The sequence below is a fragment of the Harpegnathos saltator genome, unplaced genomic scaffold (assembly GCF_003227715.2).
Source record: "Harpegnathos saltator strain DR-91 unplaced genomic scaffold, Hsal_v8.6 scaffold174, whole genome shotgun sequence".
NCBI lineage: Eukaryota > Metazoa > Arthropoda > Insecta > Hymenoptera > Formicidae > Harpegnathos > Harpegnathos saltator.
In genome coordinates, this window is record NW_020229955.1 from 471,474 (window position 1) to 499,315 (window position 27,842).

Consider the following 27,842-nt stretch of genomic DNA (forward strand, 5'->3'; position numbering starts at 1 on the left):
TAATTACGACGAATGTCGAATAGAATGTTGACCTACACCACAAAGAACATAAAACATAAAACGCGAAACTTTGGCAGCCACTGACGATTCTGTCTGTCAAAGTGTATCGGAAGATCATCGATCGGAAAAATTACGTATCGTTCGTTTCTCTCGCATCATTCGAAATGACCTCTCCGCGCGTCTCTCCGAAGGAAGACGCGCGTAGAGTGTGTTGGTCACGTTGTTGGTACGGTGAAATTAAAATCACTTTCATCGTGTAACCTTGACCGTCGACTCGTCGCATTATAGTAAGTGGTCGACATTGATACGCCAATGTAACGACTTGCAAAACGACCGCGCCGCGATGCGTGGCCGTTTACGCCTCGAGAGAACTTTTTCTCTGTCTCGTCCTTTTTTTGCGATAGATAAAGAAATTAAACATCCAAGCGACCAAACGCTAACGCATCACGTCCGATTAGACGAGACGGCGAACGAACTCTTTCATCTCGCCTACGATAAAGGTACGAGCCGGAGAAACGGCATATAAAGCGGTAAGATTGTAATTCAAGCGATTAAATATAACGGTGCTCTTGCGACACACACACACACACACACACGATACTCGTACGTTCACGAGAAGGTCGATCGTAAATGAATAAAAAATAAGCACCTTCGTTTACCGTTTTTGAGATTGTTTTAATTACCGCATACCCATCCCCCTTCCCACAGATATCGATGATTTCTGTGGAAACTTATGTCAACGAGATGATATTTATGTCTTACCCGAAGTGCCGAAGTGATATTTATGCCATTAAATTAAACTTCTGTGATGCAAAAAACTCGTAATGATCATCTTTCGCCTTTGGACGATAACCTTGTAAAAAAAAACTCGGCTTCTTTTTTTTTCTATTTTACCAATCAATCACAGTTATTGTGAGATGTTACGAGAGAGAACTCGTGTCTTCCTAGTCGAATTGTTGATCGGTGCACGAGTTATCTCGTGTTTGGAGACAATGCTCAAAGTAAGTCCAGGAAGTAATTAATATTAACAACAGTCGATCAACAATGCGCGTTAGAATGTCTTGACTAACAAACAACAAGCGTTACCCGAACGAGCGTTATGTAAAAATGACGGAGCCGACGAGACTCGGAGGCTCGAGACAAAGAGGCGCGCCGTTACAGATGGTGCAAGACACGCTTACATTGTTTTTCAGCCACCAGGTATATAGCGGCACTAATTCGATTTTATTGACGTGCATGCTCGCGAGCACTCACGCGACACGCCTCTCGCCTCGTGCACGTGACTACCACGTGGTGCGAGCATGCACTACATCCGCGAGTGAGTAAAAATGTGTGGCGCGTTGCTCGCGAAACCGCGAGCTTTACACGCGAGTGTAAAGGTCGATTCACACTATACGGCACGGACCGTCGCGTACCGGCACCGACCGACTTCTTCTCGCAAACAATATTTTGACGGTGCGTGTCGGTGCTGGTACGTCGGTCTGACTCACAAGTAACACTAGAGAAGTGCCATACGGCGATTTTCCTGAAACTTGGCATACAAGTAGTACACGGAGAACATTGGATTGGACATGTATATTGTTATATCGGCCCGAAAGTCGTTTGAAGGGTAGAAATCACCCTTATCGATTTTGGAGGTAAGTTCGACTATTTTACGAATTATTTTTACGATTGTTGCGAAATCAGGTAACTAAGGGTTGTTGGGGTCGCTGATAACAAATCTGGAGTCCGATTTTAAGAATTCAAAATGGCGGATCCAATATGGCGGTCGCATTTTTTCAAAATGGTTTTAATTTTTATGACAATTGGTATCTAGGGATTTTCGAGGACCCTGAATACGAATACTGAATACGAAGAAGACCGTTTTCAAAAATTCCAAATGGCGGATCCAGTATGGCAGATGAATTTCTAAACAATTGTTGAATTTTCATGCAACTTGGTATCTAGAGGTTTTTGGAATGGATTCCGAAGTCAGTTTTTGATAATTCTCCATGGCGGATACAATATGACCGACTTGATTTTTAACAAACCAAGAATGCAGGATAAAAATTTTCTCACTCTTTGCCGAGCCCAGGAATAACCAACGTGGAGGTGGTGAGAAATTATTCCCTTTTTTTTTTCAGTTAAAAATTAAATTCTATTATTTAATTATTATAATTAATTCTTTTAAATTGATTTCTTTTCGTCTATATACAGTTATTTATAACGCAATCTCCATACAAATTAACATTTTTTCCTATACACAAATTGTAAATTTTTTAACGCTCGCACTTAAATTTAAAAACAAATAAAAAAACTTTCCGTAGGGTAGGATTCGAGCCTGGGTCGCTTGTACGATACGAGGCACGTACGCAGGCACCTTATGAGGCGAGGGGACTCACGTTCAAAAAGCACTCCAATGGGATGAGAGAACCCTATCACGTCCACGTCGTTCATCCTGGCAAGCGCAAAGAAGGGATTTTTAGATGCATCAACAATCGTATTTCGCAACAATCATAAAAATAATTCGTAAAATAGTCGAACTTACCTCCAAAATCGATAAGGGTGATTTCTACCCTTCAAACGGCTTTCGGGCCGATATAACAATATACATGTCCAATAGTTTTCCACGTACTACTTGTATGCCAAGTTTCAGGAAAACCGCCGTACGGCACTTCTCTAGTGTTACTTGTCAGAAGAAAGCTAGAAAGAAAAATAGAAAACGGACGCAGCAGAGGATGGAGCAGGAAAAATTAAGCGAAAGTGTTAATATTCTGTCGGTGAAATTGCCTCACGGGACGATGCATTTTGTTTCTGTAGTACAGGTTCAATTAATTTTTTAACAAATCGTTTAACAATTTACAATTGCGGCATTCTAAAATACTATAAAACTTGTCGTCACAGTTTAGTAAGTCTTTGAACAATGTCCAATGTTCTCCTCCGAGTTTTCCCTTTTTTAACATTGCATGTACCCATTTTCGATTTCTTTTTTTTTATTTTTATTTTCAGTTCGGCTTCCTCTTCGTCTAAAAATAAGATTGTGAGAGCCAATTTATCGTCGCTGGATGATCCATCCATTGTGACTGCAACTCAGCGAATTGACGGACAGTTACCGGGACAGTGCATTGAACATATGCATTTGCAATTTGTCGTGTCGTTGCCGGTACGCGACGGCCCACGTGCCGTATAGTGTGAATCGACCTTTACACATGTACCGTTCTCGCGCACGTGCAGCTGTTCACGTATGCGTTAACGTATGTGTGTGTACGTGTAAAAGAAAGAGAGAGTCATACAGATGTAAATCACTGGTTGTACCACATCAGCACCACACGGCTTTGATTCGGCAATAAATCGCAATATCCCGGAGTCGAGGTGCGAGAGGTAATGCATAGTTTGCGGGGAGCTTGCGGCTAAAATTGCAATTGTAATTAAACTTGGAGTCGAACTTGCAAAATTAAGCTTGCAATTCGTGTTTAGAGATGCGAAAAATTGATCCTTTCCCTGTCAAAATCTCGTGGAGAGTCCGAGTATTAAAATAAGAGTAAGAAATATTCTCACGTTACAACAACTAAAACTATCGGGTCCATGTTATGTATTTTCATTGCGTAAAAATCGCCGATCCTTCGAAATTGGATAATCACGTTTCCTAATTTATCCGACAAACACGGTGAGAACCTCTTGCACCGACTTGATACGCGTTTAACGAAGCGTTTGTCCAGCACAGAAGCTCGGAAAGCGAAATTTGTTTAGTCGTACGAACATATGAGAGTTATGACATTTTCCTCCGTCGAGAAGCGACGAGCCGCTCTTCGGAACGTTCATCCATATATAATCCAAGATAGTCTTTGATGTTTGTCTTACACGAGCTGCGATGTATCAATGTATCATCGTTGGCATATCGGCAGTCAATGTGTCAATAGGTCAGCTCATATGATTCGATGGACTTGAATATCCGCATCCATAATGTTCACCGTGACAGTCGTCGCATCGTCAGCGTGAATGGATAAAGTGAATCGCGAGCGCTAAAATTGTTATCGTTCAATCGACAGCGTCTTTGCATACGTTGCGCAAGTACCTGCTTACTTAACGCGGCATCGCTGCATTGCGAGTAGCATTCCTTTCGTTTTCAAACAGAATGCTACTTGCAATGCAACGACGCCGAGCAAAATATCGACGTTAGATTATACGCAGTTCATGAGATCGATGTAAGAGAAATGACTACCGTCGATCTTGACAGTCTGTTCACTTCGTGAAAAATATTTGTAAATTGACCGTTGACCGCACTAAAGAAAGTTATATTCACATTGTCTGTAACGTTTAACGTATAATAATTCTCACGATAATCGTTCTCTTTAAAAATCTTACGGGTTAAATAATCGAGTCATCGATTTTTATAAAATATCGAAATAAGAAAAAACAGCCTATTTTTCCTTTCTTTCGCTATCATTCGGCCAATTGCGTGAACGCATATTCGAAGACATACGTTTCTTCAATGTTGACAATAAAAAACATGTGTGCTCGTGTTCCTTAGTGTTCCTTAGTGGAGCGGTATGCTTGGTAACTTCTTGCAAGTGCGGTCGATCGCGTCGCACAAGGTCATTCTACATCAATTATACCGTGCACTTGCGATTTCATGGCGGTCATCGTAACTAACGGAAAAACAAAGGGAGAAGTAGAAATAGTGCGGAGAGTGCGAATACTAATTTGGCTTCTCTCATATTCTGCTGATTGGAGTTAACGTTTAACGTAATCTCTCACGATAATCGTTCTCTTTAAAAATCTTACGAGTAAATAATCGAGTCATCGATTTTTATAAAATATTGAAATAAGAAAAAACAGCCCATTTTTCCTTTCTTTCGCTATCATTCGGCCAATTGCGTGAACGCTAATGTTGAAAAGGCTAATGTTAATTTAATATCGCATCAATATTTATCTTATTAAAAACTTTGAAAACACACGATCGATGCACCCATCTTATTTTACCAAAGACATTGATAAACATTAAAATTTTAATATCTGCGAAAGAGTAATAAAATATCCCGCTGATAACATTTGCGCACACATGATAACACGCACAGAAAACATTTGCGCTGACGCTCGGTGATATTGTTCACTGCGTTGTTAATAACACTCCACGAATATACTTTGCACTTGGCTAAGATCCAGAGAAGAGTAGATTACAGTTTCGTGCAGTCGTTGTGCATCGCGAGTGTAATTCAGCGATTGGACTTTTCAACTCAATAAGATCTTACCTCACGGTCAGAAGTCGTCGGGTGAGCCTGCGTTTGGGATCAACGTCGTGTCTTCATTGTCGTCGTCGTTGACGTCGTAGTCCTCGCGTGTTGTGTATATTCCAAATATTTTTATCCCCGATCATGTCCGAGAAACTTCGAACGCTGCTGCACAACGACCAGCCACCTTCTTCTTCATGGTGCGACATCGCCAGCCTGTTTCCGGTAACTACTGCGCGGTAACTACGGAGTGACCCGAGTGCGCGATCCGTTTCCTGTAAACGGAGAAAATAACGATGCACTCTGAGATGCACAAGAGTATCCGACGCGTAACATTCTCAAAAATGTCCCTCTTATATTACGATATCTTACGCGAGAACGGGACATTTGAAGACGTCCCGTCACGTCACGTGACATCACCGTGAAAAATATCTCGAATGTTTTTTCAAAATGCTTGCGTATTCGCAAAGACAATCAGGATGATATTTTGGAAATATTTGTAAAGTAAACGAGCATCAGAACGTATATCCAAATTATATATACGCGTGCAGCGTACGTGACTTTCAAAATGTCGACCGAACGTTTCTCGCTTGCTTTTTGGTTAAGTTTGCTTTCGGTGTAAAAGATACTTGTCGAGCGACGCACCTGACAACGTTCGCGTGCGTTTGTCAATGTAATCTTGTGCCTGGCTTTTAAATTGACGGACGAGTGTTTTGTGTATAATACGATAAATTCATCGTACACCGAATTTCTTCTCTCTCTCTCTCTCTCTGTCTCTCTCTCCGAAAACAGAGGAACCGAGATCAAGGTTAACGCAAGTAGATGAACGACCTGTGTCGCCCTCGATAGGTGCGGAAAACGAATTACAACAAAACGGAACTACTATGGTTGATAAAGTAGATGTTTCACTACCCCCTCATTCTCTCTCTCTCTCTTATTGAGAGAAAAATTTTTTAAATTCCTAATGTGCAATCGAATTTTTATAAAGTGCAACAAAATATGGATCGTTATTCGTAGAGCGGATTTTAACGATTAGGATGATAAAGAAAAGCTTATTATTATCGGGAAAATTGCCTCTCACGAGTATCAATCGAATTATATGCCCACCGGCGAAGAGAAGAGAAAATCATGATGACATCAGAATGATGACGTCAAAATGATGAGGAAAACTCATTTTTTCATTATGATTCGGTCATTTTCTCGTCATTTTGATGTCATCGTGATTTTCCGTTCTACCTGGGTCGCTTAAGGGGACTGGGGAGGGTCAGATTGCTGAAAAATCGTGCTTGTTTTTGACAATATTTTGCGATGAACTGAATAAGTGTGCAAGAATAAAAGTTTCAGATATATTTATACAACATGTGAAGAGTAGAAAAATTTTGCTTATTAACAAATACTCATATAAATATACGATATACAGGGTGCACGATTTATCTGAAGACATTGAAATATCTCGAGAACTATGTATTGGATAAAAAAAGTGGTTAATGAAAGTTGTTAGTTTCGAAGAGGGACATCCAATGATACCAAACTCGACCTCCCACCTCACCCCCTGGGGGTGGGGGTTGGGGGCAACTTTGAAATCTTAAATAGAAATCCCCTTTTTTTATTGCAGATACGGATTCTACGCCACAAAATACGTAAATTTTGTCCGAAACTTTTTTTTTTATTCGTGATAGATGGAGCTGTAATCGCAAAAAATTATATTTTCCGCAATTCTCCAGAAATGATCATTGGATTGAGAAATAAAAAATACCTGTTCAATATTTTTAAAGAACATAATAAAAGTTATTCCCCCCACCATCCTCTCGGGGTAGGGTGGGTGGTAACATTCAAATCTGCATGACGGTTGCCCAGCGCATAACTCAATAGCAGCACGGGAAGTATTAGACCGTGATTACAATGGTCGGTGGATTGGCAGAGGTGGCCCGATTAATTGGCCTACTAGGTCGCCGGATTTGACATCGCCGGCAACCGTCATGCAGATTTGAACGTTACCACCCACCCTACCCCGAGAGGATGGGGGGAATAACTTTTATTATGTTCTTTAAAAATATTGAACAGGTATTTTTTATTTCTCAATCTAATGATCATTTCTGGAGAATTGCGGAAAATATAATTTTTTGCGATTACAGCGCCATCTATCACGAATCAAAAAAAAAGTTTCGGACAAAATTTACGTACTTTGTGGCGTAGAATCTGTATCTGCAATAAAAAATGGGGGTTTCTATTTAAGATTTCAAAGTTGCCCCCAACCCCCACCCCCAGGGGGTGGGGTGGGAGGTCGAGTTTGATATCATTGGATGTCCCCCTTCGAGACTAACAACTTTCATTAACCACTCTTTTTTATCCAATGCATAGTTCTCGAGATATTTCAATGTCTTCAGATAAATCGTGCACCCTGTATATATAGCTGAAATATACTCTCCTTTTTTCTCAAGTTGTCGCTTTTGCAGTAACATCTCGGCTCTCGGTTGATTTGATCAGAGCGAATCTTAGTTTAGAAATCTTAAGGAGGCTTATCATTATCCGGTGAAGCGCTATAGAAAAAGATCGAACAAAATTAACAAAATGGCAGCTATTAGGAAAAAATTCAAATTTTTCAGTTCTTTTACAGTAAAAAAATTAATATCTCGAAATGAAATATTTTGACGGAGTTGTCCATGCTTCACCTGAGAGCCAGATGAACAAATATTATTGCTTTAAAATTTCAAATCGACACGAAGCTCAGTCTCGGAGCAAAAATTACTGCAAAAAGTTGAACAATAAAATTTCGAGAGAAACGCGTTTAAAATTTAAGTGGACGTATATTTATATGAATATTTGTTAATAAACAAAATTTTTTTTACTCTTCATATGTTATATAAATGTATCGAAAATTTTCATTCTTGCACGTTTAATCAGTTCGTCAATATTATCAAGAAAATATTATCAAGAAACGAGCACGATTTTTCAGTAATCTGACCCTTCAGTCCCCTTAATTGATTGATTTACTTGGATAAATCGTCTGATTTATCCAAGTGAAGCGATCCAGTGATGACGAAACTTGAATGATCCGGACGATAACACGCGATATGTTCGCGTGAACACGGTGCAATTTTTTCTGGGATATGCGTTGAATCTGTCGACGTGACGAAAGTGTGTCACGTTTCTCCCGATGCACGTGTCGGCAGACAACGGCAACGCAATAAGCCGCGCAAATCCGGCACGTGACTTCATCAAAGGCTTCGATCAACTGGTGTTGCTGGATAATTGGATGAAAATTCTATCGGGAGATTAGCTTTTAAGGTCAACAGACAGACGCGCTGCGACGTAGTCGTCATTCGTTGTCGAAACGTACGCCGCGAATGATGGATTTTACGCACATAAGGGTGTATCAGATTCTCTCGTCGATCTTAGGGCCGCTCGAATCGGAAATGGCGGTCGACGATAATAACGTTATCGCAGACGAAGACGAGCGCGCGTAACCTCAAGGATTTGCTTTAAACATTGCTGCTTCTAATTTAGTTGTTATTATTCAAACTAAAGTGGTAGTCGAAGTGGCTGAATAGCTTAGTGATTCGTATCCCGATAGTTGACAAAGGTTTATTCTTCTTAGATTAACGAGCTTTAGGCATTTGGCAGAAGAAAATTTCCGTGACGGTGATCGCGTGGGAATTTCGCTCTAATCGGACGTGCGAGGAACGGGAAAAGTTGCAAAATGAAGTGCTTTTGTCTCAGAACGTCACCCGACGAAATGCGAATCCGTGAGTCGAACATGTTTGATACTTTCGAGAGTGTAACGTGCAGTAATAAGCCGAAAACGCCGGAATTCCACGTAAGTTTTTCCGAAAGAGGAACAAGAGAGAGAGAGTGATACATATTCTTGAAAGCCAGAAAAGTAGCTAACTACTCACGAAGAAAAGAAAAGAAAAGAAAAAAAAAAGGAAAGAATAGTTCTTCTTGGTGCGCGTCGCTCATTCTCTCCTTGTTCGCAGCGTGATAAAAATGGAAACCAGACAGCCGGTGACGCGGGGGATGATTCCGGTGACCAAAACGCGAATTACTATCCCGATTGCGACAGCTCGGTGTGGATGAGAAGCTGCGAGCACGAGGTGATCGAGCCGCTCGCCGGCAAGCTCACCGGCACCATCCCCAAGTGGCTGAAGGGCACTCTCCTCAGGAACGGCCCGGGCAAGCTGAAAGTGGGCGAGTACACCTTCCAGCACCTGTTCGACAGCTCCGCCCTGGTGCACAGGTGCGTGCGTCGCGACAAATATTAAAACGCGCCGAAAGTCTCCAGCTTTCTCTCCGGCGGCTCTCATCGATTCGTGTGAATTCGCAGGTTCGAAATTTCGGACGGCAAAGTGACTTACCAGCGACGTTTCATTCAAACCGAGGTCTACAAGAAGAACATGGCCGCTCGGAGGATAGTAATGACTGAATTCGGCACCAGAGCCACACCGGATCCCTGTCGAAGTATCTTCCACAGGTAAAGAAGCTTCAGCGAGGATGAGACTGCGAGGCTGCTGAAACGTGACTGAACGTGACTAATTAATTAAACTAATCGACTGATTAACATCGATCGAGTTTTAACTAAACATCGATTAGTTAAGTCAAAGTAGCCGAACGAATCGAGACTGATCGAGCAGAATCGAGAGAATTATCGCAAACCTGAGTCTATCGCGTCTATTTTGTGTGACTGATCGATTTCGGGAGTCTCGCGATCAGTCATCGCGAAATTGGCGCCTTCGCCATATTCCGCTGCGCGAGATTTTACTTGAAAATTTTCCTTGCGCTCGCAGTAAGTTTGAAGTTTTCATCTCCGGTCTTGTGCGGTGAATACTCTCTCGTTCTACACTCTGAGATAAATGCCCCGCTCAAGCACACGTGGACTTTGTATTTAAAAATGATATCGAACAAGATGGAATCATTTGAATGATTCTTTGGAAATATTTAAATTATATTTGCGCCTCACTTACCGTGACCGATTTGGGTTTCAGGGTAGCCACGATATTCAATTCGGACGAGAAATTCTCGGACAACACTATGATCTCGGTTTACCCCTTCGGTGACGAATATTACACGTTTACAGAAGCACCGGTGATGCACAGAATCGACCCGAAGACCTTGGAGACCATGGGCAAGGTGAATGAACATTCTAATTGTTTTTCTTATTTTATCTCACGAGTGCGGTTCGAGGCCTAATTCGACACCGAATTTGGTTTCAATCCGTGAACTACCGTCTAATAGATTATCTCTAATACACTTGTGCTCTGTACTCAATATAAATTGTATTGGGTTGGCAACTAAGTGATTGCGGATTTTAAATAAGAATGAAAATTCAAAATTTTAAATTTGCTTTTTTAAATTTTTTTCAATGCATGTATGCGATACATTGAGCTTCTCTGCAATATCGCGTGTTGTGCTACGACGATCTGAATCGATAATGGCCTTGATATGGGTCTCATCGACTTCAACTGGACGGCCAGATCGTTGAGCATTTTTCAATGAAAAATCACCAGAACGAAATCTGGCAAACCAATTTTGACACTGCCTTTCTTTCAAGGCTTCATTCCCATATACGGCACATAACTTCTTGTGTGCTTGCGACGCGTTCTTGCCTTTTCCGAAATAATACAATAAAATAAGTCTGAAGTGCACGTCTTGCTCTTCCATTTTTAAATTGGGATAAAAACAAAACTAAAGAACTAATCGATATAATTTTTGTACTAAATGAAAGGTAGAAGTCCAAACAATAAGAAAAAAATATAGGTTAGGTACTTTGAACACGTTAACGAAACAAAAGAAAGTGTAAAATCCATCTGTCGACAAAATCCGCATTCACTTAGTTGCCAACCCAATACATGTTTGCAGGCACATGTATTTATATATGTTTGTCCATAAAATAATCTGATTTTACAACTGTTTCACACACACACACACACATAGGTGAACGTGTCCCAGTATGTAAATATCGTAAATCACACTTCGCATCCTCACGTTATGACTGACGGTACGGTCTACAACGTAGGTCTAAGCCTAACACCGCTCGGCCCTCGATATAACGTCGTGGGCTTTTATCCCAGTCGCGTAACCGTCGGTAAGATACTTTCTCTCCGTAATCAATCCTTCTTTCATCAAGGACAAATTTAATTTCAATTAACTTCGATTAAACCGAGACAGTCACAAGTTTGACCAAGTTAAGTCTTCTATTAATGAAGCAGACAACTTCTGAGAAACAAAGTCTCATCGTTTGTCGTTGTCATTTGTCATGAAAAACAACATTTTATCCTTTAGCAGTACCATTATTCTTATTATTGTTACTCATGCTACTCTGCTTTTCTTTTTCCTTTCGTGAAGATGAATTCGGCGAGGAGAAGGAACTCTCCATGTTCGATCAAGCGACGATCGTTGCTAGCGTGCCGTGTAGATGGACGCTGAACCCATCGTACATGCACACCTTCGGCATCACCGAGAACTACTTCATAATCGTGGAACAACCGTTGGCCATCTCCATGGTCTCGATGATGGTCGTGCACGTTAAACAAGAACCGATGGTCAACAGCTTCAAATGGCACGAAAACGAAAATGTAACGTCATCCTTGAGGCTAAATCATCATTGACGTATACACAGTTAGCGGCACATTATGTTATTTTAATTTTAACACATTATGTTGTCTCCATTCCATCAGACACTCATTCACGTGATATCAAGGGAAACGGGCAAAACGGTGAAGACATTCGTCGCGGAGACCTTTTTCTTCCTTCACATCATCAACCAATTTGAGACTCGCGACAGGGACTACGTCGTTCTGGATGTATGTTGTTATCGGGACCCGAAAATGCTGGAGTGCATGTACATCGATTCGATGAAGGTACGCGCTCATCTCATGGCTTGGCTCGGCTTGGCTGCGCTACGCGTTTGCAATTGCGACACATTGCGTGACTCATCAGTCTTTCATTGTTTGCAGAATATGCACGAGAACCCCGATTACGCGAACATGTTTCGCGGCAGACCGTTGCGTTTCGTACTCCCGTTGAAAGAACCGTGTGCTGACACACCACCGGAGCACAACCTTATCACAATTAAAACGGTGCATCAGAGCCTGGATCTGTTTCGAAACGTCGACGACAAGTCGCTCGATCACGACGCGGACAAAATGAACTTCGAGATCGTCGACGACTCGGACGACATCACAGTCTCCAACACAGACGATATAAATCGCAAATGGGCCGAGCACAGAAACGCTCTGCGAAGAAAGCCGGCCGCTCACCTGTTCCCCGACGGCAGGATCTTCGTTAAGCCGGAGCTACTTTGCGACCTGGGCTGCGAGACTCCGCGAGTGAACGCCGACTTCCATGTGGGTAGAGAGTATCGATACTTCTACGCGATCTCGAGTGACGTAGACTTGAGTAGTCCAGCGAAGGTCGGTATATCCTGATTGCAAAGACTCAAAGACATTGAGTGCGAAAGGGATGATTTCTTTCATTGCAGCTCATTAAAGTCGACACTTATCGAAAGACCAGGAAAGTATGGCAGGAGGCGAACGTTTCTCCCAGCGAACCGATCTTCGTAGCAAATCCCTACGCGAAGGTATATAACAACAGCGTTGCGTTTACGCTGCAAAAACGGAGGAACTTGATTGTTCGCTTCAATATTTCGCTCCTCTATCCAGGACGAAGACGACGGTGTTATCGTGAGCTCGCTCGTCTGGGGCAAGGAAAACGAGAGTCAAGTCGGCCTGTTGATCTTGGATGCCGTGACATTTACAGAAATCGCGAGAGCCACCTTCGACGCACCAGGACCGGCGCCTAAGTGTCTGCACGGTTGGTTCAGCCTGGATAAACAGTCAAGTGTAAACTGATTCGTGCATGCAAAATACGATGTTTATGCGCGCAGATTAAATTATAGTATAAAAGTGATGTAAGAAATGTCTTCAGCGAGTCTTTATCGTTTCATTCCTACCTCGATAAAACGTACGTATGGACCGCAGAGCGTTATGTACATTTGGTTTGCATGAATAGAAACTGTCGTTTCTTCTTGGGACTAAAAAAAAAACGAGTACAAAGTTCATCATATTGTTGAATGAGTAAACGTAATAAATTATTTAATGTCTTTTTTGCTCACAATGTGCGGTATATTTACATTCGACGAACGCGGTGTCATCGTATACAATTCTGGCGTAATAAATATACAATCTAGTATGATAAAGATCTAGTCCTATGGAATGTAAAATATGTGCCTCGAACTTAGCCGACGACTTTAACTTAGTCAACTCAATGGAGCGGAATATTATGACGATGTTAGCTGAGCGCCTATAACGACCATAACGGTCTGCAAAGTCTGGTAATGACAACATCGTCTCAATTGCTTAACTTAAAATTATTAGAGTAATAATTGCGATACACGATAATCTTTTGTCTAACTTTCTGACTAATTGTTCATCTAACTAATTGTTTACCTAGTATTGTGAATTAAAGAGGAAGATGCTCTTTATGTTCCGTCACTCTCGTATCTCAGTACAAACAAGTGGTTAACAAATTTTTGCTTTCCTCTAAATCTTCATCTCGATTACATCTTCTTTTGGATGAAAAATAAATAATATTCGTTCCAGCGTCTTTAACAATTTCCATTCCGATCAATATTAGAATAAATTCTGCATCGAAGAGCTCGTCAACTAAAATGACCGTTCTTCTCAAGTAGCTTCTGAATATGAGATAGGACGCTATTTTTCATCTTTGTTTCCGAATAATTGAGTATTTTGTCGAACGAAAGAGAGAATCTTGCGCGCTTCCGTGCTGCCTTGTTCGATCTATATCGATAATTGATTGTCTCGTGTACGTATAAATAATAATAATCAACAATCGCATTAATAAATAATAGTGTGGCACAACCATATCAAGACGATTACTAGCTAAGGGAACATTGGCGTAAAAATAATCCTAAATGATCAGCCTGCGACACGACGCGATGAATTGTACACCCACGCTAATCGATTCTGTCCCTTGGAAATTTTCACAAACTGAGAAGTGACTACGTCTCTACACCACTCACAGTCCGTGCACGATTAATAAAATAACTAAAACTTACGCTCGCTTATGGAGGATTGAGGTCTGATCTATAATAGATGTTGTAAGCTGTAAGCCGTAAGAACTGGCTAATTATAGCCGACTATTTTTATAACAATTGACTGTGATTCGCCAATTCTTACGGCTTACAACTTACGACATGGTATTGCAGACCAGGCCTCAATCTTCCATAAGCGAGCGTAAGTTTTAGTTATTTTATTAATCGTGCATGGGCTGCGAGTAGTGTAGAAACGTAGTCACTTCTCAGTTTGTGAAAATTTCCAAGGGACAGAATCGTTTACCGTGGGTGTACGTTTTATCGAGTGTGTCGCCGCTTTTGGCACTTTGAGTTATTTTCGCTCCTACGTTCGTCGACACCTGCGTTCATCGATTTTACTGAATTATAGTTATGGCTTATGTAGTAGTAATAGACTCGTGTCTCACAGCATCTGTTTTTGTGAACGCGCGCGAGTCTCTCATCCGCGCGAGTCTCGCGAATATATACCGCTGCGGATTTTGCGCGCAGAGTCCAAAGACAACTCGGTCCTGCGCTTGGCACAGTTTGCCAGACGATTTGCTTCGTTCTCCGATAAAATGACAATTATGAATATCGTTGTGCGCTAATATCGACGTGCTGATATACATACGCATGCACAGCTTACCTTACAATATAACAACATCCTACTCGATCACGACATAAGACATAAAGATACCCGGTACGACAATGTATGCGCGCAAATGCGGACAATGAATCGCGTATACTTAATATCAATCGTCAGTTAGTTACGTTGAAATGAATAGGAAATTCTGAGAGAGTCGCGCCGCGCGATAATACTATGCTTACACACTCGCGTCTTTCCGTGGGGTTTAGCTTTTGTTCACCTTAGACTTAAGTACGAGAGAAGTGTTTGAGAGGTCAATTGTGTCGTTACGCGACCTGGCCTGGCACGTTGCGATCGGATCGCGAAGGGGACAATTACGCGAAAGGGAAGGGAGGGAAAATTGCTGAAACACGGCTCTCGCATTTTTTCTTCGGGCCACGTCGCAGACCCAGCTACAGGACGTGGCTATCACAATATGTTCCCGTTTATCTCGTCTCGGCCTGATTGAGTTTCCTCAAACTTTGTCCACCTTCTCGTTGTCTACAGAACTGATGGTGACGATCGTGTTGATGTTTTTGCTCTCTATGTCTGTCTCGCTCTTCGCCAGGCTGGAGTCCGACACGCCAATGAGCGACTCGGAATGCATAGGCAGGATCCCGGCGTTTGCGTCTTCGATAGCTTTCCTCAGCTGCGAAATTAAAGATCGCGCAATATTTTATGTGCGCAAAATATATGTGAATATATACATACATATACATATACATATACATATATATATATATATATATATGGTAATTAACAATCTTCAATTCACACATGAATTCGAATGAAATTACATAAATTAAAACGTATATCGTCATGTATTAATGTATATATGTATACATGTGATATGATGTTAATGTAATATATCATTACAATTATATATATATACATATATATATATTATAATAGTATATTATCAATGTTTACATTTTAATTTGTATCGGCATATGACAAGGCGAGCGTCACAAACATACCTCCTTTAACGCAACGACACCGACTAGCCTTCCTATAGCTGTTACGTAAGCATGGTTTACGCCGACCATGCTGAACAGACTGTGGACCTTCAGTAGAGACGTTCTCTCGACTAGCTGAAACGGCGCCGGGTCGATGTGACATCTCGAGAAATCTACCTCGAGTGCCATCTCACTTTCTTCCCATCGCTTCTGGTCCTCAGCGGACATGTCGATCACCCTTTCTCGAGGCTGTTCGGCGAACACGAAAACGACGTAGGTTACCTTATTATTACTAGAAGCGGCATGCTGCGTTAACCAGTGATGTTTCCACTCACCAACTGTACTTTCTTCAAAGTTGCTGGACTGGGTGCTAACATGGGCGTATGAGGCGGCACGTTCAAAGCCTCCTGGCTCTCACGTCTGGTACCACCGTCAGTCCCTAAATCTGGATCAGGATCTACATCCTGTAACGTGGCGGATTTGCGGAAAATCGCTTCAAACGCCAGGCGTATTCTGCAATATGAGTAATCATATACATCAGGGATACATCGTGCGATTCCTCAAAGCTATATCCCAAGGATATAGCTTTAATCATCCACTTCTTCATTAGTGCGTCTTCATTAATTACGATAGTCAAAGTTGACAGTCAGAAGTCGAATCGAATTTTCTTCTGATTGAGTCCGTAAGTATTAGCGGGCGGATTAGTGATGATGACGTGAACTTGCCTGCTTTCAGCGCCCGTGACGGTCGTGTAAGGTGTCACCGCCGGACTGACCAGTGGACTGAAACCCTTTAGAGTGAAGGAATTCGTTTTCTTCAAGATGGATTTCTTCGGTTGCGAGCCAAACACCGGCGAGTGGAAGGTATGCTGTGCACCGAGGAGAAATACATTACATTAGTATTACGAGACACGCACGGAAATACGGACAATTGCAAAGGAACGAGGAGAACGAGTTTGTTTTTGAGCTTGATGATTCTCCGGAGTCAGTCCCGTGTGTCGGATTGACGTCAAAGCCAACGTGAGCGAACGTGACTCACATGATCGGGACCACCGCCATTGTTTGCCGACATCGTTAGATCGTTCACACTCTGCCGTTGCATCTTGAGGATGTCTGGTGCCGGTATGACCTCGAATCTCGAAGGTCTTCTGATCCTCTCCTGCTCACGCAGCTGCCGTTCCATCTCCTCGCGTGCCCTTTCCTCCGCTTCCTTGTGCCATTTCTGTGCGACCTGCGCGGACATAGAGAGTTGACGATAGAGCAGTTGAACAGAGATCAAGAAGGATGCGACGTGTTCAAAGAGAGAAAATTCCACGGGAGGAAGAAAGCTCATGTAACCTGCAGTCTTCTCTCGCGACCAATATGCTTCTCGATGAGCTTAATCAGTTCCAGCCTTTGAATCGAGCCGAGTAAGATCATCGAATCCGGATTATCCACCAGCGGGAATCCGCGAAGCTTGCGATTCTCCTTCAGTATCTCCTTCAACTTTTGATAGGTGATACCGTGCCATATGTACTTTACGTCGCGCACCATAAAGTCCTCGACGTAAACGTTGTACATTCCTGCAATGACAAGATGAGATGGTGCGATCAATCACCGGGAAGCGGAATCACGAGTTTCGCGACGAGTCCGAAAGAGATTACCTTGTGTCAATCAATCCTAACGTCGAAACGTTTTGCGATGTAAACACGAGAGAGATTAGAGAGATTAATGCAATATATTGATTTATTGATCGTGAAAATTTCGTGATTGTGAAAAAGGGTGGGGAGAGTCACCTGAACTGGACGGCAGCAGATCGGGCAGATACGGCAACTTCTTGATGAGGATTATGCTGTCGTAGATACTCGGTTGAAGAAGCGCGGCAATCGCGTTGCTAATTAGCACCGCTATCATAATTGGCACAATGTGGGTGATTTGACCGGTCATCTCGAAGATGATGACACTGACGGATATTGTGTGCGTCACCGCGCCGGAGAACGCGGCCGCGCCCACCGTCGCGTATCCACCTAAATAAAATAATGCGATAAACGCGACGCGAGATTAATTAGCTCCTCGATTATAGGAGCGTTTCTTCACGTTGAAGCTTCATTCATTGTGTGTGTGTGTGTATGTTTGCTCGACACAGTAAATATTGAGAGAAAGTATATTAATAATAATAATAATAATAATAATAATAATAATAATAATAATAATATTTCTGTCTTTTTCAAATTTTTCACGCAAATGCACGCAATCGCAATGTTTCTCTGTTTTTGTTTTTGCGACATGAGACATTCCTTCATTCGGACATTGTAAGTCAACTTTCATTGAGCTTAGGATAAAGACGTTGTTGCGTTATATCAAAAGTTCAAGATCAATCAAAAGAAGAGTATCGCAGATACAATTTCGTACTTATTTACCTGGTATAATAGGCGTGATTATTCCGCCGTAGCGCACACCGGTAGGGAACCAAAGAGCCATAGCTTCGCCCACTGCTCTACCGAGCGCGGCACCGATCTTGAAGACAGGAATGAAGATCCCAGACGGCACCGGTACCGTCGAGCTTATGATGGAAAAGATAAACTGAAATTACAAAGTTCGCTCTCATGAGTCCTCTTTAAGAGGGTTTATTAAGAGGTGAATCGAACCAGTTAGAAGATCGTAAATTAAACGCGTAAAAGTAGAAGTCGCCTTACGGTGACTAAGACGTAACTGAGGAGGCCGCTGAACACGTCGGTATACGGCGTCGACCAATGCTTCACGATATTCATTTCTTCCGCGACGAGGTTCTCCTTCGTCCAAGTGAAATTGGTGAACAGCCCGTAAACTTGATCGTGAGTGTTTAAATCGCCGGCCATGAATTGCCCAAGTCCCAACGGGAACGACACGGATGACACCAAGAGCGACACGATGCCAGGATAAAGGAAGCGACTGAAAGAAGGAAAGGTGAGAAACGTGAAAATCACCATCGCGGTCGCGGATCCTGGACGGAGGGAAGAGAAGATGAAATCACGCGGATGACTCACTTCTTCTGCAGAAAGTTGTTCATACTCTTGTTCTTGCGCATGAAGATAACATATTGACGATGTAGCCAGACGTAGAAAGCACCGCCCAATCCGCTACCGACGCCGATCAGGGCGAAGACGAATAGTTCCTGTGGGTCGAATGGGAAATCCATCGTGAAGCTGGTGGCGAACATCGCCGTGATGGTCTCCTCACGCTGGAACCAGATCGCCAGCAGACGAAACATCGTGGCGCCGCACACCGCCGCGAAGAAACCGCGCCAGTAATTCCTCACCGCGAAGTACACTGTGGTGACCTCGATGCTGAAGAGCACGCCGCCGATGGGCGCGGCGAAGCAGGAAGCAACGCCGACGGCGCATGCGGCCGCCAACATCTCGCAGTTCCTACTCTCGTTCTCATAGATACCCTGGAAGCTCGTCACCAATTTGGAGAGAAGAGTCGCGACGATGCTGGCAATGTGCACGAACGGCCCCTCTTTACCGAGTGGTAACCCCGAGCCCAAAGTCGCCGTCAAACCGATCACCTTCGGTGATACAACATCATCTTTCCTTACAAGTCAGTCAGATTAGTGTTATTCGAACTCAATTCTCAATGAAGATACATGGCTATAAACCGAGAATTAGATGCTGAAATAATAACGTAAAAAGTAAAAATAAAACTATACGCGACAGACGTCAAGATACAATTTTATATATATATATATATATATACATATATATATTAATCAAGCGATTCTCTGATTGAAAGAAAAGAAAGAAAAAAAAAAAACGTTAATCACTCAATAAAGAAACAAGGCTCTGGCTGTTAACGGCTGTTAAGACGAGAAGACGCGGATCTCGTCGTCTCGGCGGATTATTATCGCGCGCGACTGTTATCAGCTAACCTTGGCGATCAGGGTGCGGAAGGTCAGGTATTCCTTCAACGCTACGCCGCGCAGAATCGTCTTCATCTCTGGGATACCGGAACCGATACTTTGCGGCGCGACGATGTGCACGAATCCGGCGCTGAAGAGGATCAAACACATTGGCAAGGAGACCCAGGCCAGGTACTGGAGCGCCGGATGCGTCGTGAGATCATGGTAGAGCCATATCCTGGCTGGTGAAACGAAAGCACACTTTGTTTTACAACGCGATTGGTTAGCCTCTCTCGTACGCGAAGACTCGTTATCGAGAGGCGGGATGGGGGGAGGGGGGAGGGGGGGAGGGTAGTGTGCAACCCAGCAAATCGCAAATATCGCGACTTCCGCTGACTGAGAACGCTGACTGACCGTTGTTGCACATGGAGATGCCGCGGTCCATGGCATAGCTGATGAGAGCCATGATGATGCCGAGGAGAGCCAGGAAGACCCAGTCCTCGCCTAACCGGGCGCCAGTATGCTTCCAAGCGAAGGCCAGTAAGGCCAGCAGTTTTCTGCACAGGGGACCCCGTCTGGACTTTCGCAGCTCCTCGGCCCGTGTCTTGTCGTACTTCCGCCTCGCCTTATCGTGGTACTTGAGTCTCCGCGCCTCTTCCTTCGCGTACTCACCCAGGTCCTTCGTGTAGCGGCCATACATCTGCGCGTAACGGACAGCAGCGATATCTCACGTTACTTTTCAGCAGTTGCTGATTCGCGCGCGCGAGTTAGGAAACGAGGCCGCTTATTTTGGACGTGCTGCGAACGCTGCGGTGATTCTCTCTTTCGATGCGTCAAATTAAGGTAACAGGTATTATAGTTGGATGTAACATTTGTGCGAGAAAGACGACAAACTTGGAGTGACTTGGAGATAATAATTCCGCTTGAAGATCATAATTTCGCAAAAATTTGCGAATATATAATAGATGTCAGGCTGTTTACTTAGTTTGTTAGAAAAGTCTCAGAATTTGCATCAGAATGATTTTGATTGAAGCCTCTCTGAGTGCCGATCGAGGTACTATTGAGAATTAAAATTAAGTGAAATTACATATATCAATCAAGCGATTTTGTATAAAGGAGAAAAAGAAGCGTCTCGTAAGTGAGACACTGGCCTGAGTTAATGAGTTAGCGCACATCCAGAATAAAAGGCTTCGACTTGGACAATCTGCAACTCGCCACGGAAATCGAGCGGATTTTTATATTTTTCCAGCAAATATATTTGTATCATATGTAATATATTTGTACGTAATATATTCAGATCATGCATGCCCATCAGCAGCGGAGCATTTCACCCAGCTTCGCTGACACGATGATGATTGCATGCGTCACGATTATCTGCACGCTGATACGCTATCGGCGTAATTCGTACGATTCACGAACGGCGGGAGATAACGCGCTTATCAGCGGCGCGCGAAACACCCTTGCTGCGTGAACAACAATTGCTAACAAAGCATTGTTTGTCAATCAATTGTTGTTTATCAATCAATGCCGTGGGGGAGGGAGTCATCACGCGCACGCGTTCTTCGCGAAGAAAGCCACCCCTTCGCGAGAAAACTGAAGATTTAGCGGAGTCGAGAGAACAAACGAGATGATTAAGTATTAATCGATAAATGCCGACGGGCAATTTCGAGGCAAACGGCATTTTCTTGTTGAACTTCTCGACTCGACAAATTCATTCGGCGTTCAGTGTGAGTGAATATTAAGCAAAATTGAATCCTCTCGCAAAGCAAACCGGTCAAATGTGCGCGTGCCCGCCGATCCAACTGACCACGCGACCGCGCACTTACGTTCGCAATGTAGTCGTCATTGGAGACGTAGTACGCCCTGTTGAGGATCATAGTCGGCACGAAAGCCGAGTGAAAAGTAGCCAGGTCGTACTGAAGATTCAGCGCTCGAGACATCGATCTTTCCGTCTCTCGCGAATTATCGCGAATTATTCGCGAATTATTCGCGGACTCGACAACAAGGAGCGCGCGAGGAGACGCTCTTTCCCCGAGCGTATTCAAAGCCGATTCGTAAGTCGCCAGCGTACAAGCGCATGTCGCTCTTTTAACCTTTGGAGGACCGGAAACCAATTTATTGGTTTCTTTTCTCTTAATTGCTTTTGCCTTTGAAGGCCCGAAAACCAATTTGTCAGGTTTTAACTTACTATTGTAGGATATTTTAATTCATTAATATTCTACTTTTACATTTCATATTCGCTTACACGCTTATCGCTTTGTATCGTACCAGTTTCGATTTGTTGTAAACAGGATCGGCGAAACTATGCAAACTCTGTATGTGATATGACTGTCGAGCCGATAATATTTGTTGTTATACTTGTTGTTGTTGTTGTTGTTGTTGTTGTTCATTTACGGTGAATACCTGATGCACCTCTTTGCGTTGTACCGTGCTTCAAACTGTACACCACACCAAGAAAAATTACTAAATGTTATTGTAAAACCATCACAGTCCTCTTATTTTTTCCATTACTTTTTTTCATATTTTCGACAAAGTATGCATTTATTGCGAAATAAATTGATGTATATAAGTACATATGATGCATTTTGACTGCCTTCTACTTCATAAATTGCGGTATAAAAATTTTCATACATTCGTCATTTGTCAAACTTTTTTCCCTAAAATGATGTTGAACAATTATTCTAATAATATCTAATAACATCAAGTTGAAAAACTAAAAAAACTGAAAAAAAAAACAGGATCCTGATTCTCTTCCGGACCGGAAGCCAATATATCGAAAGTGGCGCCATCTTTCTCGTCATTCAACCCAATGATGTTAATGATAAAGTTTCAATACTTAATAAATAAAAAAAGTCGAAGGAAACAACTTTCTCGGTCCTCTAAAGGTTAAAAGGTTCGGGCAGATCCAGCCGCGAAGCGCATTCCGAAGTCAAGCCCTGGGCGCTGGGAAGGCCACCTTGTCACCCCATGATCACGCCACGTCACTTGCACCGCGAGAAACACTCGCGAGAGCCACGCTCGCGATCCTCGACGAGACAAGACGCCCGGAATCGTCCTGTGTGTCCGATGGCGAAAATTAGACCGAGTAATCGCGGCTGCTCAACACGAGTCCGGTAGTCTTCCTCGGATCTTGGTAGGTTCACTTGGCCGGCCCGAGGCCGATGAGATATCGAGTGACGCTCGAAGCTCTCGCGATTGTCGGTGCAACACGGTGCAGAGTCAATTTCAAGGAATAATAATCGTTCGGACGTCGTTTCGAGTCTGGGAGATCCGGCGTGGCGAAAAAGCAACGATAAGGCGAACTCGATCATAACGAGGATCTCAGACGATCGTGACGACGATCAAGTTCGCGCGCACGCCAGTTAGCCCCGGGTGTGTTGGATTTCGCGGATCTAGACCGACGTTCCGATTTTTTCGCGACTGCAGGAGTTCGCGAGCTGGCCGACACACAACGGGAGAGCGTGCACCACTCGAAGGTACTTAAAAATCACCCGTTGGACTTTTCGCCGTTTCTCGCGTTTCGCGACGCTGCTCCTCTTTATTCCGCAACAAAGCGAAAAACAATGCAACTATGCGTGTGTGCATGCGAGCGCAAACTGAACGACGACGACGACGACGACGTCTCGTAGGTGTCTGCGTTCTCGAGCCTCAGCGGGAATATTTGTTGAAATTTGGCAACGGTCAAAATCCGGCTATTTTTAGCGTCGCCAGGCAGCGTCGACAGGGCGAAGTACTATTGTTTATTGCCGAATAAGCTGCGATCATTCACGTCGGCCGGCGACGTGACGTAAAAATGCGCGGCGCGAGCGCGTTAATTTTCAGGATATGTCCTCGCTCTTTTACTCATTATTATGCAAGAACCCCCCATCACGATTTCCGCGCGCGAAAATACATACTTGGCGCGAAAGACGCCACAAGGCGCACTGTGTGGTCCTCCTTGTCTACTACTTACCGATATTCGTCGAGCAGTCGCGTTTTTTCAACGATCGCCGCGTCGTCGAGAATGCGAGAGACATTGAACGGGAATCGTATCGAGATTGGTGGTGTCGATGTAAATGATGTTTCACGTTATCCGGGAGAGATTGCTTCGAAAAAGAACAAGAGGAAGAGGAAGAGGAAGAGGAAGAAGAAGAAGAAGAAGAAGAAGAGGAGGAGGAGGAGGAGGAGAAAGAGGAAGAAGTATCGCCGCTGGTAGCGCGACGACTCTCGCAAGTAAACCTCGGGAAACGTCAGACGCCGATTTGTTTGCCGAATTTTGTATAGTTATTTTTTATGTCAAAATATGAAGAAATCCGTTTTTATCATTTTTAGCTCAAATTAATTTTTTCAATTTCTTCGAAATTTCTCAAGTTTTTTGTTTATTCTCTTTTTGTTCATTTCTTGTTCATTTTTTGCCAGATCTTGACGTTAAAATGAGCTTGTTTGCTGGATAGCATGAGCCGATAGATAACACCCAACGTCGTCGAATGTAGCATAAAACTGAACACTTTTTCAACAATGACGTCAGCCATATTAGATCCGCCATTTTGAATTTTACAAAATGGTTCTGGCTCATAATCGGCGACGTGTGTGTGTGCAAGTTTCAACAAATCAGATATATATATATTTTTAAGAAATACTGTTTTAAATACGTATAAGTAATACGTATAGCGTACTTGTGTGTACAAAACTTGAAAAATTTCGAAAAAATTGAAAGAATTAATTTAAACTAAAAATGACAACAGATTTCTTCATATTTTGGCATAAAAAATAGCTATGAAAAATTGGAAACAAATCGGCGTCCGACGTTCCCCGAGGTTTCTTACTTGTCAGCCTCGATTTCGACCGCAACGTCAATGATCTCGGATGTGACTGATAGGTGATACTCGCAGCTTTTGGCAGCGACGGTTCGCGAGACTTGTTGTTCGTGCAGATAAGTGTACGATTAACGCATTCGCGTGGCAATGTTATACGCCTTGTCGTATGATCAACACCACGCCAGAATTCGAGGAGCTACACGCTGTTTGTTTCTATTCTAAACGTCGGAGAGTCGTGTTTGGGATAAGAATAGAATCGTCTCTCAATTGTGTCGTCGCGATATAAGCAATTTTCAGGCAAATTTGGTAACTCTAGTCGGAATCTCTGTGCTGCATCTGGGAAAATTCTGAGAGAGGATCGCACCCTACAGAAAGAGAGACAGATGAGCCGAAACAGCTGCGATCCAAATTGTTGCAGTTTGTGCGAGAAAATTTACGTATAACCTTGAGACTCGGTTTCTTTCGCCGATTTCTCCTTTCAACGCGCGCTTGAGAATCCTCTTATATCTGACAGTCGTTTGTACCTTGATTCTCACATACGTCCAACTTGATGACACCGATAATGCTAATGGGACATGCAACGCGGTCTATTTAAATATGAAAACATTGTGTAAAACACACATACACACACACACACACACACACACACACACGTCAGACAACTTTGATCGTTTAGATCGGAACGAACAACACCTGAGCACGCGATTGTGTGACGTAAACGCTGACATGACTACGTTCTCATTGAGCAAACGGCTTCTAATTCAATTTCGGTAATTGAACCCGCTCGACTGGCAGTACAGATCGATGAGTCGGCCGGAAAATAAACATTTGACAAATTTCACCTGTCAGAATGCGAACGGATAATTTCGTAAATTATTGGAATTCGCTCCCAATTCGTGTAATGTGTGTACGCAGCGTGGCTGTTTTCACAATCATCATATACGTGTAATCGACACGTGTAATCAACGTTATTGCGTTAAAATTAGATAATTTATATTAATTAATTTATATTAAATTATATTAATTATAATTATTAATTAATTAATAATTAATAATTTATATTAATTAGATAATTTATTAATTAAATCAAGCGAGCATATGACTGCATGTTGCTCATTGCACTTAAAAGCCACCACCAGTAACACTGTAAACTGACGTGTGTTGCGATAACATGCTTGAAGCGTGTTAAAGTATGTCTCCACTTTAGACATACACAATCAGCAAGTTAAATTAACACATGTATGTGTGTTAAAAGAACATAATCGTTTGTATGTGTGTTAATGGTTAGGTATATTAAAATAACACACCTCAAGTGTGTTGAGCGTGAAGATGAATCGAGCAACATTGTAAATCCAAGTGTGTTACTTTGAAATGAAACACAAGCGTGTAAACGAATGGATCTTTGTTTACACATTTCTTCCGTTTTAAGACACGCGTTATTTAACATATTACGTTTAAACGTATAATAATGAATAACATATAATTAATGATCTTTAGTCTGTAATAATACGAAAGCAAGTTGTTATTGCATTAATTTGTTCAATAGATACAATACTTTTCGGAAGGCATGCGAGTAATCGCCGATTTTGTCGATTTGTATTTTTCTCGCATGTATTCTTTTTTTAATTAACACATATATGCGTTCATTTGAACGTGTGTCAACAAAATTAGTGTGCTATCATGAACACATTACTGGTGTGTTACGTGACTCGGTGCATTATCCAATATATCATCCAAGTGTTCCCAGTGTATTTCATGATTATCATTCTGTGTCTAAGTAAAACACGCTCTACGTGTGTCACGGGATTGTTGAGGAAAAGTAACACGTTTCTGCAGTGTGTAAAATTAAAACACACTCTTGTCACAGAAAACGAATTATTCTGAAAACGCACTTAGTGCCTTAACGCCAGCTAATGTGTCAAAATAACACACTAACGCTCAATTTTAACACGTTCCGATGCCTGGTTTTAGCCAGTGTAAAGAAGGACTCGATTTAGATGGTGCATTGCTGCAACTGGAAGCTGCATGTATCGAGAGAACCCATGTATCTAACCTATGTTATAATATACATATGTGCATACATGTTGCGTGTGCGCGCGCGCGCGCGCGTATGTATATAAATATGCGAATGTATGTATGTATGTATGTATGTATGTATGTATGTATGTATGCATGCGTATATGTGTAATATAGTAACACGAGAATCTCTTTATGCTAGTCACGCGTGCTCGTATAAGCATAACGAGTCCTCAAGAACTCATTCACGCGCATAAAAGCGTTACTCGGGAGGAGGTTGCTGCAAAGATCGCGTACTCCTTTACATCATCAACTATTCCGCGAATTGATACGCGAGTGCGGAACACGACACGGAACGCGACGCGGTGCACCATCGGGGAGACGAGTATCATCTGTTACTCTCTTGAGTCTTGAGCACTCTGCAGGTGAGGCGTGATGAAAATCGCGCCTACTACTACTACACTACCAGACTACTACAGGATAAAAGAAAGAGGGGGAGAGACGAGCCGAATGTTTATTGTAAAGAAGAATATTAGGAGATATCGATGTGTCGATATAGATATGTCAAAAGTCTGACGACAGTCGTTTCGTTAATTATACGACACGACACGTTGGGAAATCACCGATGACACCGACGGCGTGACTATACATATCCGTGTTTCACACTGTGTCTCGTTAAATCACTCATGAAACATATTATTAATTGCATGTAAAAAAAAAAATCGTTCATCATTTATCTCATCCAAAAGAAGATACGTGTAATTATACGTCTAACAGAGAGAGAGAGAGAGAGAGAGAGAGAGAGAGAGAAAGAGAGAGAAAGAGCCGATTGAAAAAGCCGAGGTAAAAGATTTATGCACGTCTCTTCGGCATGTCTTTTGGCAATTCGATCGCCAGCCGTGAAGCTCTTGCACGTAATCGAGCGCGAAAACCGGCGCGAGGTGGTCAACGTGTTAAAATAATAGCGATCAACGCGAACGTGTCGCTCGCTAATTCTTGTTTGCTCGCGTTTCCCCGCCTCCTCGTCGCCTCGCGACTGGCGTCGCGCACGACGCGCGTACACCTGGAGAATCGTGTCATTAAAAGTCTCGCGTTCTCGAGTCACCGTCACGAATCCATCGGTTGGCAGTCGATCAAAACTAGTTAATTGCGCTGACTAACGTAAGGCTCATAGTAAGCTCATAATAAGCGTGAACGCGCGTGATCGCGAACTGCGCACGGAACTCGCGCCGCTTCCTCGTTTCGTAAAGTAACAAGCCGTCGATGTCGCTATTTTCAATTTTCACCTCGAAGAGAGACAGAGACAGAGAGAGAGAG

The 27,842-nt window shown here is 42.8% G+C and overlaps 2 protein-coding genes and 2 long non-coding RNA genes across 11 annotated transcripts in view; 2 read left to right on the forward strand and 2 right to left on the reverse strand.

Moving 5' to 3' along the window:
• Positions 1 to 1,125: 1,125 nt before the first annotated feature.
• Positions 1,126 to 2,372, forward strand: LOC112588213 (uncharacterized). Its single transcript, XR_003112681.1, has 3 exons — positions 1,126 to 1,637; positions 1,817 to 2,094; positions 2,307 to 2,372. It is a non-coding gene; the product is annotated as an uncharacterized LOC112588213 (long non-coding RNA).
• Positions 2,156 to 6,123, reverse strand: LOC105189529 (uncharacterized). Its single transcript, XR_850272.3, has 5 exons — positions 5,856 to 6,123; positions 5,232 to 5,485; positions 4,463 to 4,628; positions 2,528 to 4,001; positions 2,156 to 2,437 (listed from the first exon to the last, which is right to left on the reverse strand). It is a non-coding gene; the product is annotated as an uncharacterized LOC105189529 (long non-coding RNA).
• On the forward strand, positions 5,217 to 13,251 carry ninaB (neither inactivation nor afterpotential B). Of its 2 annotated transcripts, none has more exons than XM_011151691.3 (10): positions 5,217 to 5,435; positions 9,188 to 9,447; positions 9,535 to 9,681; positions 10,193 to 10,337; positions 11,142 to 11,292; positions 11,553 to 11,782; positions 11,885 to 12,067; positions 12,164 to 12,619; positions 12,688 to 12,786; positions 12,869 to 13,251. In XM_011151691.3, exons 1-10 carry the CDS (start codon positions 5,355 to 5,357, stop codon positions 13,055 to 13,057), a joined length of 1,941 nt encoding a protein of 646 aa, XP_011149993.1. In that variant the 5' UTR covers positions 5,217 to 5,354; the 3' UTR covers positions 13,058 to 13,251. The 2 variants fall into 2 exon arrangements, with proteins under 2 accessions (XP_011149993.1, XP_011149992.1); XM_011151690.3 differs by lacking the exon at positions 5,217 to 5,435 and adding an exon at positions 8,527 to 9,027.
• A 32-nt stretch (positions 13,252 to 13,283) lies between these two features.
• ClC-a (chloride channel protein 2) overlaps positions 13,284 to 27,842 on the reverse strand; it is a 37,433-nt gene continuing 22,874 nt past the window's right edge. For 5 of the 7 annotated variants that reach the window (XM_025297306.1, XM_011151699.3, XM_025297307.1 and 2 more), the window contains 12 exons: positions 20,128 to 20,413; positions 19,744 to 19,955; positions 18,863 to 19,383; positions 18,533 to 18,767; positions 18,257 to 18,419; positions 17,633 to 17,863; positions 17,196 to 17,419; positions 16,897 to 17,088; positions 16,584 to 16,726; positions 16,194 to 16,371; positions 15,880 to 16,107; positions 13,284 to 15,551 (listed from right to left, as the gene is read on the reverse strand). In XM_025297306.1, the coding sequence (XP_025153091.1) occupies positions 15,378 to 15,551; positions 15,880 to 16,107; positions 16,194 to 16,371; positions 16,584 to 16,726; positions 16,897 to 17,088; positions 17,196 to 17,419; positions 17,633 to 17,863; positions 18,257 to 18,419; positions 18,533 to 18,767; positions 18,863 to 19,383; positions 19,744 to 19,955; positions 20,128 to 20,413 (2,787 nt within the window). In that variant the 3' untranslated portion in view covers positions 13,284 to 15,377. Of the gene's footprint in view, positions 15,552 to 15,879; positions 16,108 to 16,193; positions 16,372 to 16,583; positions 16,727 to 16,896; positions 17,089 to 17,195; positions 17,420 to 17,632; positions 17,864 to 18,256; positions 18,420 to 18,532; positions 18,768 to 18,862; positions 19,384 to 19,743; positions 19,956 to 20,127; positions 20,414 to 21,539; positions 22,233 to 27,842 lie in introns of those variants that run through there. The other 2 variants (XM_011151696.3, XM_025297308.1) reach the window with 2 other exon arrangements.